Genomic DNA, 15,388 nt, shown 5'->3' on the forward strand with positions numbered 1-15,388 from the left:
CTCCCTAATTCCAACTGGAATTACATTTTTTAAATGAAAAAAAAAAAAAAAAAGTAAAGTATGCAACCTCATGAGAGAAGTTGAAAAAAAAAAAAAAAGTAATGTAAAAGGGAAAAATATCCAAAGCAAAAAAAAAATTCCAAAGCAGTGCTGGAATACAAGGAAGGGTTTACAGTACACTTCTTTGGACCTGATGCCTAACACTTTCCCTTCTGGGAGAAAATCCACCATTCCCACTTCAGTCATGTGGTTCATATGGGAAACTGAGGCTTAGAGACAGCAGAACTGGGCAGTGGCAGCAGGATATTGTGGCAGGTGGTAGCAATCAGGGGACTTCAGGCTGTGGTCTCACACTGCCGCCCTGCCTTTCTCTTTGCTCACAGAGAACATTCAGATGGCTTTCTCTAGCAAGGTAGAAAGGCTCTCAAATAAGTAAGGAACATACTTTGACAGCTATTGTGGCATTAGGGCTGGACAAGGAGACAGGCAGTGCACCAGCCAACTCCCAGTGGACACTAGACAGGAGGAAGAAAGCACAGGGCTGTCAGGACAGCCCCTCCCTCTTTCCCCCATTAGGAGGATTCCTGAGCCTGCACACCTGTTCCCTTTGTGCATCCTGGAGGGACAGCCCCCGCCCCAAACCTTCCTATGCCCTCACCAAACCAGATGAAGCTCACCTTCAAAGTCCTGTGTGAAGTGAGAAACAAACCCCAAACCTAAAGTCTCTGAAATTAATGTCCAAATGATTTGAACAAAACCTGGGTAGGTAGAAACCAAAGGGTTTCACTTTAATGTTTGGCAGTAAATTCTCAACTGGTCTTTCCACCTGTGCTGCAATCCACTATGGAGCCAATTATTCCATTCTTGTAACAAGTCCCATTCCACATTCCTCTGACTTCAGACATACTTGCTGATGTTTACTCCTCTCCGTAGAATGCCCAGCCTGTCTTTGCAGGCCGAAACCTTTATTTTCCCATACCTGCCCTGTGCCCACGGAAACTGCTCTCCAGTTCTCAGGATATATACACTATATTCTTCTTCCCTCTGCCTCAGATACTCCTTAGTAGTCCTGCTGTTCTAAATCCTACCCCTATCCTACCCCTTTACTGCATCTTCAAGGCCATTTTCTCCACAAAGCTTTTCTTTAACACACAGGGCCAGTAGGTAACCCATGAGCATTTGTGGAACAAAGTAATCAAACAAGGGTGAGCCTCAGTTCTAGCTTTGTAAGGTTGGGGACAAGAATGTTCTCCCTGCTGGACTGTTGAGAGTTCAATGAGGTGTGCATATACCAAGCCCCATGCTGAGTGCCCAGAGACACTGTACCTTCCTGGCATGTTCCTCTTCGCCATTCCCCAGCAGTGCGTCCCTCACTCCCTCCACTCCAGTTTCTTACTTCCTACTCACTGGCTCTCTTCTTCCTTCCCATCTTCCTCCAAACTTCCCATATTCCACTGTCTCTGTCACCATCTTTCTCACTTGTAAAAAAGGAATTCATAAAAAAAAAGAGGCCAGGCTGGGCCCAGTGGCACATGCCTATAATGCTAGTACTTTGGGAGGCCAAGGCGGGCAGATCATGAGGTGAGGAGATCGAGACTATTCTGGCTAACACAATGAAACCCTGTCTCTACTAAAAATACAAAAAATTAGTCAGATGTGGTGGCATGCATCTGTAGTTCCAACCACTAGGGAGGCCGAGGCAGGAGAATCGCTTGAACCCGGGAGGTGGAGGTTGCAGTGAACCGAGATAGCGCCACTGGACTCCAGCCTGGCAACAGAGCAAGACTCTGTTAGGAAAAAAAAAAAAAAAAAAAGCCCAGAAGTCAGAATAAAGCTAGAAAAATCACTAAGTATGCAAAGTTCTTCTTGCAGGGTTTGGTTTGTTCAAATGCCTTCTTTGTTTTCCTTGCCCCCTGCCTTTCTCCAGTGTCAGGATTTGAGGTTTGCAGAGCTACGTGGCAGTGAAATGTAGAATATTCTCCTGAATTTTGGGCCCATGGAGAAAAGAGGCAAAAGTCCTGACATTTTTCCTGAGGATTGTCTGATTTAAAAGAGCTTATTCTCCTGAGGCAAATGCCTCAGCTTTATTGTGCTGAGACAAGCTGAACAGACAAGGAATAAACCTCCCTAGAACACACTGATTAGATTAGCCAGTGAGAACCACTGAAGACGCAGACATTAGATTAAAAAACAGAAAAATGAATGTTACTTTTACAGTAGCTATGAATAGACAAAGAGTTTTGGGTTTGAAAATAGTTGGTGAGGTAATAGAGGAGGGGCTATGTTAATGGCAGAGGTAGAAGAGAGGTAGATGGTTCCAACTGCAAGGTCCACCCTAAAAGGATTGCGGTCAGGGCCCAGGAGCCACAGGCCACTGCACTGAGGTGAGTAGAATGGATTTTACATACATAAAGTTACAGCGTGGTTGTAGGTTCTTGTTTGGGAATGTGAGTGAACCAACAGTAGTACAGGCAGGATTCCCCAGCCCACCGAGAGTCAGGTGAAAATTTTACTGTTTTTCGCTAAAGACCTGTACAAGACTTAGAGCAAAGATAAGGAGTAGCCTGATTGTTGAAATTAACCTATAACTATTCCAACATAGCAAAGGACAAGTAATAGAATGATGAGGTTCTCCTATAGTAGTACTGCGATTTCGTCCTGCTCTGTCCCCCTACTCCAGTTTCCTCTGTCAGGGGAGCATGTAGTGTGTGCACATCTGTGCAATGTCAGACTTCTAAAACCAGGGGTTGAAACCTACATCTAGTTAGACCTCTGCGCAGAGGGTTGGACCTGCCCTACATCTAGTTAGATCTGCCACAGAGAACATGGCATTTAAAAACTACCCTTTTGAGCCATGGAAGTCACAGGGGTTGATAGTATTTCACACTTCTTCTAATTCAATAAGGGTTACTTATGGTGTCCCCTCTGAGTCTCCTAGGAGTCTAGAAAACATGAGACTTGTATAAGAATCCACACGTCAACTAAGCGTTCTGGCCCAAAGAAGGCATCGTTACCGAGGATTTGTTTTCTGAGATCTTTAGAGAGTGAGAGGGAAGAAATGCATGAGGAGCCAGAACTAGTCCCCATCTCTCTCCCTAGAAATGAAAGACTGCATAGGTCTTACGTATCAGGACTCCTGGAGATCAGCTGGCTTTCCAAACAGCTTGTGATGAAATCCTGGTTTAGAAACTCAGTGCCCTTAGCTTTGTGGGCTTCTGTCCCTGAGAAATGGTGTTTTACCCTCCCTCTAAGCAGGCATCCCAGGATTTGGAATTCAGCTGTGAGCTCATGAGCTGAGGGATATTTCCAGGAGTACCTTGAAGACCACCCAGGTATGCACTCTGCAATTCCTTTGTTTCGGATGGACCAGTCTAAGGAGAGTCATCTTTTCCCACCCCATTGACAGCACTCAGCGAGTGGCTTGTTGGTTGACTGAATGCCTGCCCACATCCCCTCCAGTCAAGTTTATCTCCCAGAGAGGCAGTAACTAAGCACTTAGCACTGGGGACACTCATACATCTCTTTTACCTCCACTGAACTAGAAGTAGGGATGGTGACCATGTCAACAGAGGAAATAACTGTAGCACAAGGGATGTCACAAGAAACAGTAGAATGTGTTCTCCAATGTTACCATTTCCCAAACCAGAATCAACTGGTCTTGGGTTTCCTTCCCTCATCCATCATCTGTAGAAAACTTTTGTTTCTTGACCTACTTAAGATCTACTTCCCTATCTTAAGACGTAGGCTTCATGCTTCTTCTGCTAATTTATTATCTCAGAAGTATATAATTTGGACAATTTTATATAGTTTTGAGGACAGGAGCCCTGTAAGAGTCTTACTAAAAAATGGATTCAGCTTGGTTTGAGGTTTAATAGGTTATTGCGATACTCCCTTCTGGTATCACAGGACATATGCTGGGTCTGGCTGAGTCCCCCTTTTGTGTCTTACCCTTCCTCTCCTTACTCCAGAGTGAGAGCAGCCCTGATGGAGAAACAGAATTCCCATCCATGCCTACTTCATTTCTGCCCCTCTTACCCTAAGTCTGGGCAATTTGCAACATCATTTTACATTACACTTCCTAGATCACAGACTCTTTTTTTAGGAAGAGTCAATTCAAGCCACCCAGGACTTAGGATTCCTTGCACTGTCGGGCCCGGTGTGAGCACAGTAATGGCATGGGCTGCCTGATGTGGGGCAGTCCCTCTTAGCAATTCAGTCAGCAGCCATCTCAGTGCCCCCTGTGTACATTCAAGGTACTTTGCCAGGCTGTGGGAACAATGTGGGGTTAAAAAACACATAGTCCTTGCCTTTAGAAAGCTTAAAATACAGAGTCAAATACAATGTTATTTAACAGATGTGTGTTAATTAACAATTAAAGCTAATATCGTGCACTGTTCCATTGAACGAACATGACTTAATGGGGTAAAATCAGAACGCAACTTGATTTTTGCCTCTTACTGCTCTATTACATCGATTCTCTTTTTGAGTTGGAGTCTTGCTCTGCTGCCCAGGCTGGAGTGCAGTAGCACAATATTGGATCACTGCAACCTCCACCTCCCGGGTTCAAGTGATTCTCCTGCCTCAGCCTCCTGAGTAGCTGGAGTTACAGGCACATACCACCACGCCCAGATAATTTTTGTATTTTTAGTAGAGATGGGGTTTCGCCATGTTGGCCAGGCTGGTCTCAAACTCCTGACCTCAGGTTATCCACCCACCTTGGCCTCCCGAAGTGATGAGATTACAGGTGTGAGCCACCACACCCAACCTCTTCTACATTTATTCTGTGGGACTAGCTCTTGCTCTGCCCCTGAATGAAACTTAGGCAAGTCACAGGATTGTTCCAGCCACGCTTGGTCTCAGTCTCCTTTTAACAATTATAATTTCCAGTCCTACCTAATGATACCACTTCAATCCTGATGTGGAGTGGAACCTCTTCTGGTCCTGCTAAAGAACAGAAGCCCATGGTGGATAGTGGTCTGGATGGGAAGAAGTCCCTGGTTTCCACTCTTCCTCACTTATTTAGCTAACTGTGGTCCTCAGCCCATTCAGGGTTGTTGCCTGGGAGAGAAGAGGCGAGGGGAATAGGAAAACTATACATTTGTGATCTCCAGCTCACCAGTGGAATGTGGTGATTCTTTCACAAGTTCCTGCTATAACTCCTCTGTTATCCCCCTCAAAGGCCAGCTTTTTCCACCCCGGTCAGAATCCCTTTCCTACACCCACCCCATTAATCTCATCCTAATGGCCCCACCCGTCATCTCTTTCCTGCCCATTTCTCCTCCTTCTTGGATGAAGCTACCATCTTCCCCTGGCCCTGGTTCAGCCTTTCCTCTCTACTCAGAAACATGAATCTCCAAAAAGCCAGCCAGCAAAACAGAGCAGGTCTGCCTGGCATAGAAAATGCCAGAATTTGGAGAACAAAAGCCCTTTTTTGGATAGCACTGTTCTTTGTTGTTGCTCATACAGCACAGCTCTTTGTGATTAATCTATATTTAACATAGCTCCAATCAGAGTGATAAAGGAATATTTTTATTATTAAAATTATTTCCTTTTATGGCAAAATAAGCATAAGATTGACCATTTTAACTATTTTTGAATGTACAAAATTCAGTGACATTAATTATATTCACATTGTTCTGTAATACAACCATCACCACCATACATTTCCAGAACGTTTTCATCATTCCCAACTGAAACTTTGTACCCATTAAATACTAACTCTCCATTTTCCATAGCCCTAGGCCCTGGGAGCCATTACAGTTCTAGGTACCTCATATAAGTGGACTCATAACGGTATTTGTCCTTTTGTGTCTGGCTTATTTCATTTAGCATAATGTCCTTAAGTTTACTCATGTTGCAGCATGTGTCTGCATTTCATTCCTTTTTAAGGCTGAATCACGTTTGCATGTATGTACCACATTTTATTTATCCTTCTGTCAATGGATATTTAGGTTGTTTCCACCTTTTAGCTGTTATGAAGAATGCTGATATGCACATTAGTATATAACTATCTGTTTGAGTCCTGGCTTTCAATTCTCTTGGGATAAACCCGGAAGTGGAATTTATTTAATTGTTCTTGAATAGGGAATACCTCTGTATGATGGACAATATAAAAGGTACAAGAAGTCATACAGTTCCCTGAGCCCCCACCTCCAAGTTCCCCTCCCAGGTAGCATCACTGTAACCAGTGCCTGTGACTTCTTCCCTGGAGACACCATGTACCCATAAGCATCCTCTACCCAGGCATGATGACAGCCATAAGCACTCTTCTACACTTTCCCTTTTTCCTACTTAACAATATTTCCTTTTAAAAGGTTTTAAAATTTATTTATTTTTTTCTTCAACTTTTAAGTTTAGGGGTACATATGCCAGATGTGCAGGTTTGTTACATGGGCAGATGTGTGCCATGATGGTTTGCTGTACGGATCAACCTATCACCTAGGTATTAAGCCCAGCATCCATTAGCTATTCTTCCTGATGCTCTCCCTCCCCCCAGCAATATTTCTAAAAAAATCATTCTATAGCACCATTTAAAGAATATCCTCATTCTATTTAGAAGCTTCACGGTTTTCCAAAGTAGAGACAAAACTTGTTTTTCTTTTTTTTTTTCTTATTTATTTATGAGACTAAATCTTGCTCTTGTCCTCCGGGCTGAAATGCAATGGTGCGATCTTGGCTCACTGAAACCTCTGCCTCCTGGGTTCAAGCAATTCTCCTGCCTCAGCCTCCCAAATAGCTGGGTTTACAGGCACCTACCACCATGCCCACTAACTTTTAAATTTTTAGTAGAGACAGGGTTTCAACATTTTAGCCAGGCTTGTCTCTTGCTTTTGACCTCAGGTGATCCGCCCACCTCAGCCTCCCAAAGTGCTGGGATTACAGGCATGAGCCACTGTGCCCTTTTCTTTTCTTTTTAAAACCAGTCCTTTATTCATGGACATTCAGGTTGTTTCCAATGTTTTGCCACCACAAACAATGCTGTGATAATAACAGCCAGCATTTTCTGAATGCTTACCATGTGCCAGACCCTTGTTAAATCCTTCCTGTGTATCATATTTAATTCTCACTATAACTGTGACATAAGCACAGGGAGGTGAGTGTCTCAAACCACATCTCTGTTTTTGTCCACAGATGGGAATGTGTCTGTAAGATAACTTTCCAGATAAAGAGTTGCTGCTACCAAAAGGTACGTCCATTTAATTTATTTATTTTTATGGAATCTTGCTGTGTTTCCCAGGCTGGAGTGCAGTGGCGCAATCTCAACTTACCACAACCTCTGCCTACCAGGTTCAAGCGATTCTCATGCCTCAGCTTCCCGAGTAGCTAGGACTACAGCCACCACGCCTGGCTAATTTTTGTATTTTTTTGGTAGAGATGAGTTTTACCATGTTGGCCAGGCTGGTCTCGAACTCCTGGCCTCAAGTGATCTGTCTGCTTCCACTTCCCAAAGTGCTGGGATTACAGATGTGAGCCACCATGCCAGGCCATGTATGTCCATTTTAAAGTTATATAAATACTGCCAAACCGGCCCCATCGAGGATGTGCCCATCTGCATCTCACTGGCAAGTAGATATATGAGGGCCCGTTGCCTTCATCTATCATTGTTGAAAATTTTCTTGATATCTGCCAATCCGAAAGGTGAAAAATAGTATTTCATTGTGGCTCTGATTTGTTTTCTTTTCCTTTAAATGAATGAGGTTGAGCATGTTTTCAAATGTTTAGTCCATTTGTTTTATAATGGGCTTTTAAAAACTTGATAAAATGCTTCCAGTGTTGACCTAGAATAGTCAATGGACAAGGTAGTCTGGATTCCTTTACATTTTAATTCTACTTATAGATTTTTAAAATAGTTAATACAGTTACAAGATTAAAAATTTGAAAGGAGTACAAGAGTAGAGACAAACCCCCATCCGTGTGTCTCCCCAGTGCCCAATTCCTGTCTCCAAACACAATCAGGCCTCCATTTGCCTCAGTTTCTCCCTCCTGTGTCCATGGGCTGCACCATTATCCTTAGCTGCTCTATCTCTGAAATATTAAATTCAAACATTGCACTCTGATCTCACCACTGTCCTCTTAACCACCCAGCACCTGACCTTCAACCTCATCATGACTCCTCTCTTGACATCCCGCCTGCCCTTGACCTTACCTTCCTTTCCCATCTAGCTGAGGTTCTCTGCTCTCCAGAGGCTCCATGTTGGGACCCACTGGCCTCCAGCCACACCTGTCTGGAAAGCCTTACTTTCTGTTTCACAATACCTAGTTCAGAGTCAGCCTACCCAGGGGATTACTCTCATTTAAAAGTCTTGGCTGGGCTTGGTGTCTCATGCCTGTAATCCCAGCACTTTGGGAGGCCAAGGCAGGTGGATCATGAGGTCAGGAGTTGGAGAGCAGCTTGACCAACACAGGGAAACCCCATCTCCACTAGAAGTACAAAAATTAGCTGGACATGGTAGCATACACCTGTGATCCCAGCTACTCAGGAGGCTGAGACAGGAGAATCACTTGAACCCAGGAGGGGGAGGTTGCAGTGAGCCGAGATCGTACCATTGCACTACATCCTGGGTGACAGAGTGAGACTCCATCTCAAAAAAAAAAAAAGAAATCTTAAGCAGAGTAACCATATAATTTACTGTTCAAACTAGGACCCTTTTAAGAATGAAAGGAACACTATTTATTATGAAGCCAAGACAATATAGGGAGATGGCTACTGTCCAAGGCAGATCGGGATGCAAATTCAAGCTCAGTTGTAAGGAACAATTACATTTAATTTCAGAGCAGAGATCAATAATATGTGCTGAGCCCAGCAAATGATTTAAGTTGCTGCCTTTGTTCACTGCCCAAGCTTCTCTTCTAAATGAATTTTTTAAACAGTGCATTTCTGCAACACTATTTTCTTAAAAATCTATCCTTTAGAATACCAGTTTCAGCCCCTAAACTGAAGTGTGTGACAAAATTAGTTTTTTAAGAAATTCTCCTTCATCTATACTTGAGCCCCCCTCTTCAAAAAGGTGTTGACCCTTAATCCCATTCAGTTCTGAGTTTCCTTTGCAGTTTCCATTTTGAGTTTGGAGTGGGGTGGAGTGCAGGATTCTAGACTCTCAGGGATGTGCAAAGGGTCCTGCCCTTGATGTCATCTATCCTGGTCCTGGGTCGTTGGTGCCTAGAGGTTATTGTGGAGGTCAAAGTTTCTCTCCACCTCTTCATGCAGCCTCAGGGAGCTTGCCTAGGGTCCTCTTGGCCTAGATACACCCAGCAGCCATCTGTTTTCCTCTGGGAAGCAAGACACAGGCCCTCTTCTGTTCTTAGATCCACAGATCGTGAGGGATGCTGCTTGGGGAGGCTGAGCAGCATCCCTCACCATCTGTGGAACTGAGAACAGAAGATTTGGGACCTCAACCTCCAGGACCTAGAAAAGTCAATGTTTCTCAACTTCCCTCTGGTCCTTCTCCTTGCCCTGGGAAATTCTTCTTGGATAAGAGGGGTAGGGAACAGCCTTGATCTTTCTCATGACCATTTTCTCCCCTACTTTGCTTTAGGTCTAGGCCAGAAGTCTTTTCTATTCCCCTAAGGAAAGAGGCTCCTTCCCTATTCTTTCTGTTTTCACACACCCTCCCTGCAGCAATGAGCATAGAGTGGCCTAGCTATTTGAGGCAGAGAAGGGAGAGACGTAAAGGGAATATCAGGCTGGAGGAGGCATTGGCTAATATTTCAGAACATTACCTTGCAAGGCATATAAAAATATCTTTTAAAAGATGTGCTTTCAGTTTTAACTATTATGATTGTATAATGTTTCAGATCTTGTAGGCAAGACTCCCTACTCCCATCCCCCAGGCCAGGGCAGCCAGTTATCAGCTGTGTGAACTAGGGCAAATTATGTTATCCTCTCTAAACTTTAGTTCCTCCTTCTGTAAATGAAGATAATAGTAGTTCATATCAGTGCTTCCACTTGCCAAACACTTTTCTCAATGTATTATTCATGTTAGCTCATTTAATACTGACCATAAACCTATGGGATAGCTGCTATTATTCCCATTTTACAGATGAGGAAGCCACTTCTCGAAGTAGTAGGTAACTTGCCCAAAGTCATGTGATCTGCTTGGGAGTTTGATTGAGGTGGGAGGATTGCTTGAGCCCAGGAGTTTGAGATCAGCCTGTGAAACATATTGAGAGCTCATCTCTACAAAAAATTAAAAAGTAGCCTGGACTGGTGGCACCTTTGTATAGTCCCAGATACTTGGGAGGCTGAGGTGGGAGAATCGCTTGAGCCTGGGAAGTCAAGGCTGTAGTGAGCTGTGGTAATACCACTGAACTGTAGCCTGGGTGACAGAGTGAGACCCTGTCTCCAAAATAAATAAATAACAAATAAATACATAAATAAAATGACCTCATGAGGTTGCTGTGAGGATTGAGGTAAAATATGTTAAGTTCTCAGCCCAGAACCTAGCACATAGTAAAAACTCAACAAATTCTAAGCTAATACTTTAGCCATAACTTTTTGGTCATTTTGATTCAAAATGTCCTTGGAATTGTATTTTAAATGTATACAAATGTCTGAATTTAAGCATATTTGCCCTATTCAGTTTTCCCATCCAGAAATATGATGTCTTATTACACGTTTCTTAGAAAAGTTTGCCATATATCCTCATATAAAACATGCATTTCCAGGCAAGTTTATTTCTAGATGTTTTAGGGTTTTTGTTATTATTGAAAATGAAATATTTTCCTCCATTGTATCTTTTGATCAGACAATGCTGGTGTCTCCAGGTTCTTGTTAATTAATCACTTCCCAGATGTCTCTAGAGGGATGGCTTTCCATAGCCCTCTGATTTTAGGTTGACATGAAGATCATTTGGCTCAGCCAGTGATATGCTCTGACAGAGAGGCACAGGGGCACAGGGTGAGGAGTAGCTTTCCAGGGGTAGCTCAGGTTGGCTGAGGTGATCAGAGAACTGTCCCTAGGCTAAGAAAGTACAGCCTGGGGAGAGGGGAAGGAAGGGGTCAGCCCTTGGCTGCATGCTGGTTCTGGATCCATTTGGGGATCTGTCTGAAGGATGAGTTCCTAGGTACTCAAATTTCTTCTGTGGCCTCAATGATTTCCCAATTGTGTTTGCCAAATGAAGGCTTCAGTGGCAGCTCTGCCAAGACCCAAGATGCCTCCTTGGGGTCTGGCTCGCTTAAGTAGCAGGACTGTCCTGCAATGCCTAATCTTTCTCGGTGGGAGATGTGTCATCTGTGGCGTCACTGAATCAACTCCCTCCCTGCCTCCACTGCAGGCCTCCAGAGGGCAGCAAAGAGCAGGTGAGAGAAGAGAATAGGACTTGGTTCCTGAAGAAGCAACAAAGACCGCCCCCTATCCTCAGGATAGACACATGGGCCTCTTCCTGAGGGCATAATAATTATTATTAATTAATACAAACTATTCCCTGTGGGCGAGACATTGACCTGAGATTTCACACCGATTGAAATAACCCTTGACATAGATATAATCATTATTCTCATTTTTTTCGGTTGAGGAAATTGCAGTGAAACAACAACAAAAAAAAGTTGCCCAAGGTCCCACAGTTAATTGAGACAGGATTTGGACCCAATCATTTATGAGACAGGCTCTATTCTAGGTATCAGAGATACATTAGTGAATAAGACAAACTTTCTGCCATGTTAGAGGAACAGACAAAAAGTGAACAAATGAATAAACACATGATGTGGTTTTGGATAGAAATGCCATTTAGACAAATAAAGCAGAGTTAAAGACCAGAGAGGGGCATTTTAGATGGGCTGGTCAGGGAAGGTGTTCTTGGGTAGATGCCATTTAAACAAAGAGTTGAATGGCATCTACCCAAGAACATCAAGTCAGGCTGAAGACTGGGGAAGCAGTAAGTGCAAAGGTCCTGAGGTAGGAATGAACCTGGGGTGTTAGAGGAACAGCAAGACTTGCATTGTGGCTGCTGTAGAGTGAGCTAAGTCCACAGCCACAGCAGCAATTGGGCATCTACAGCATCACCTGGGCTTGTCCGCTTGCAGTGTCTACAGCATCTCTTTAACATATCTCTCACCATTTTTCACCTTCCTTCAGAGTGCTGACGCCATCACAGTATGTCCCTTTCTCAACCCTGGACACAGTTCAAAAGCAGCTAAAGCAGACAAGAATCTGGGGCAGCCAGTATTGTACCACCTGCCAAAGCTTGGGACAAACAGTCTGGAAGCCAAAAATTGCACATACTGGGGTGAGTCTTGCCCAGCCTGTGGGGAACTTCTTGTGCGTAAAGGTTCTAGATAAGACTGCCGGGGCCCCCAAGTGAAGCCATTGTCCCACTAACAAGGGCCTAAGCCCTGCAGGTCTCTCCAGGGTAGGAAGCTGCTTTTTTCTTCACAGAATTTTGCCCCTATGCCACGGTCCTATGTCAGACCTACCTAAATCCTTCCAGATGTCCTTCCAGGTGGGGTTCAGATGGCATTTAGCTAGGAGATGGAAGGTAATCTGTCCCAGTGAGCAGCCATCACTGTCCGCCAGGTATCCAAAGAAAATGGAGGCACAGAGGTCAAACATTGTAAATTACAGTCCCTCAGCATCTGCAAGGGACTGTTGCCAGGACCACCTGTAGATACCATAATCTGAGGTTGCAAGTCCTTCACGTAAAATGTGACCTATGCACATCCTCTGTTTACCTGAAATCATCTCTAGATTACTTATAATACCTAATACAATGTAAATGCAATGTAAATAGTTTTTCATACTGTACTTTGGGGGTATTTGTGTTATGTTTTATTGTCGTATTATTATTTATTTTTATTTTTTCAAATATGTTTGATCTGCTCTGGGTCGACTCCTTGGATTAGGAACCTCTGGATATAGAGGGCCAACTGTACTAAAAATCTTTAGCTCCCCTTCCTGGCAAATCCCTAGCGAGTAAGGTGGGCTTATGTTGAGTGCTTCTTTTGCCTGAGTGAGAGCCTAGAACTAGAGACAAATGCCCCAATTCAGGATTTCTTGACCATGACACCATTGATAGTTGGGATCAGATAATTATTTTTTGTGGGGGCCATTCGTGTAGATGTTAGCAGCATTTCTGGCCACTACCCACTAGAGGCCAGAAGTACCCTCTCTCCACTAGTAACCTTCCTTCCAGTGTTACCAAAATAGATCCAGACATTGCCAGATGTGCCCAGAGAAAGACACCTCTGGCTGAGGACCACTGGGGCCAGTTCTTTCCCTTTCCCCAAGGGCGATGCATGAGCCTCAGCTGTTACCACTCTGGTGAGGGTTGACAGTATCTGCCAAGCATTTACTCCAGTGCCACAACTGAGTGGCTGACTTGGAATGTCCTTGGCTGTAACATGGAAGGAGGCCAGAGGGCAAGGAGCAGAGAGAAAAGGGGTACTCATATCTTCTCTCAATATTTTTTGGCTCACAAAGCTAAACCACATGGAAGTTGGCCATACGCATCACAGGACTAGGTCTTTCTCTCCCTCCTGATTTCTCTCTCTTTTATGCACATATATGTCCACACACGTGTGCACGCATGTGCACACACACACACACAGACACCCCTCTGCCATTCTGTGTATTGGCTTTGTTCTCTCCTGATAAAGACAGGTTTTCTCAGAGATGAAACAGAACTTAGTGCAGGAGGAAGAAGTTGAAAAATGGGCTGATTTTGCCCAAGAGATTGGTAGGGCAGGAATAAGAGGTTATGGATATCAATGAGAGAAGAGAGGAAAGGATTCATTGTGACATCCAGACCAGAAGGGAAAGCAAGTGAAGCCATGAGGAGTTGGCATATGGGGAGAAGAGGAAGATGCTTGAAGATCGGAGGTCTTCATCCAGTTGAAAAGCATGAAAGAAGGGAGTCAGAGCTTGGGAAATTATCCACTAAGGGTCCCAACATCTCACCCAGCACTATCAATATGGTGTTTATTTTTGCTTCAGTGATAAGTCCACTTAGATGCATAGAATCATAGGGCAGTAGAGCTTGAAAGAAACTTAAGAGATCCTTGAGTCCAACCCAGTCTGTGTGGGCTCTTTTATTTATTCTTCAGTGCAGGACTTTGAGAATGATACTTGTTCACAATCCCTATGTACTTGGAATCAAATGAGAAATAAGATACAGAAGTCCAGCAGCTAGAACTTAAACTAAATTTACAACAGCTAAAACTGATTGGAAAATGCAGTTTTGAATGTACAATTGGGCTTCCTAATCCTTTCCCTCAGAATGAAACTTATCCACCCAGAACTGGAAGAGCCCATATCCCACAAGGCAAGAACCTGCCCTAGGAAGTTTACCATGAAAAGACGAGGAGAGGAGGGAAGCACAGGCCTTCTGTGGGAAGGCTGTTCCCAGAAGGAAGAAACCCAGAAGAACCTGAGTCATGACATATGCCCATTTTATATGCTCCAATTCTTCAAGCACATGAACCACTCATCCTCTGCTAGATAGTATGAGTTAGGAGGTAGAGCAGTAAGTGGAGAGTACTTTTCTCAAGGCTTCAGCAAGGACAGAAGTTCCCATTTTATAAAGTGAGGTAAAAGTGCTTGGCAGGAGAGAGGTAGGTTTCCCCCTAACAGATACCATTTAATAGAGCAAACTGCTCCGAGAACACTGAGGCCCAGAGAGGTGAAGTGATTTCCCAAAGGTACCATGGCTCTGAAAGAATAAGGTTCTCCAGACTCCTAATCATGAAGTTTTACCATTTCACATGTATAATCAAAAGAGGGCAGGCTCTTCCAGGTTTATCAGCGTAATAGCAACAATAATCTTCTATTCAATCATGCACAAAGATTTCTAATTCCTTCCTTCATCACTATCACTGCCTCCACATCCTCCATCTACACCTTGACACCTCTATCTACACATCACACCCTCATCCACACCTCACCATTACCATTTACACCTCACCACCCTCACCTATACCTCACCACCTATACCATACACCTCAATCTAGACCTCATTATCTCCATCTAGACATCACCACCACCATCTAGATCTCAGTACTCTCACCTATACCTTACCACCTACACCTATGTCACACACCTCCATCTAGACCTCACCACCTTCTTCTAGACATCACCATCTACACCTCGCCACCCTCACCTATATCTCACTACCTACACCACACACCTCCATCTAGACCTCACCATCTCCATGTAGACATCACCATCACCTCACCTATATCATCTATACCTCACCACCCTCACCTATATCTCACCACCTACACCTACACCACCCACCTGCAGTTAGACCTCACCACCTCCATATAGACATCACCATCACCATCTACACCTCACCACCCTCACCTGTATCTCACCACCTACACCTACACCACACACCTTCATCTAGACCTCACCATCACAATCTACACCTTACCCCCCTCACCTATACTTCACCACCCA

The 15,388-nt window shown here is 44.0% G+C and overlaps 1 protein-coding gene across 3 annotated transcripts in view; it reads left to right on the forward strand.

Moving 5' to 3' along the window:
- Positions 1-15,388, forward strand: part of SLC4A5 (solute carrier family 4 member 5) — a 153,414-nt gene that overhangs the window by 13,994 nt on the left and 124,032 nt on the right. For 2 of the 3 annotated variants that reach the window (XM_039479158.2, XM_039479159.2), the window contains exons 2-3: positions 7,132-7,186; positions 12,074-12,224. In XM_039479158.2, coding sequence (XP_039335092.2) covers positions 7,132-7,186; positions 12,074-12,224 — 206 coding nt within the window. Of the gene's footprint in view, positions 1-7,131; positions 7,187-12,073; positions 12,225-15,388 lie in introns of those variants that run through there. The other variant, XM_039479167.2, reaches the window with a different exon arrangement.

This window comes from Saimiri boliviensis, chromosome 1 (assembly GCF_048565385.1).
Source record: "Saimiri boliviensis isolate mSaiBol1 chromosome 1, mSaiBol1.pri, whole genome shotgun sequence".
Lineage (NCBI taxonomy): Eukaryota > Metazoa > Chordata > Mammalia > Primates > Cebidae > Saimiri > Saimiri boliviensis.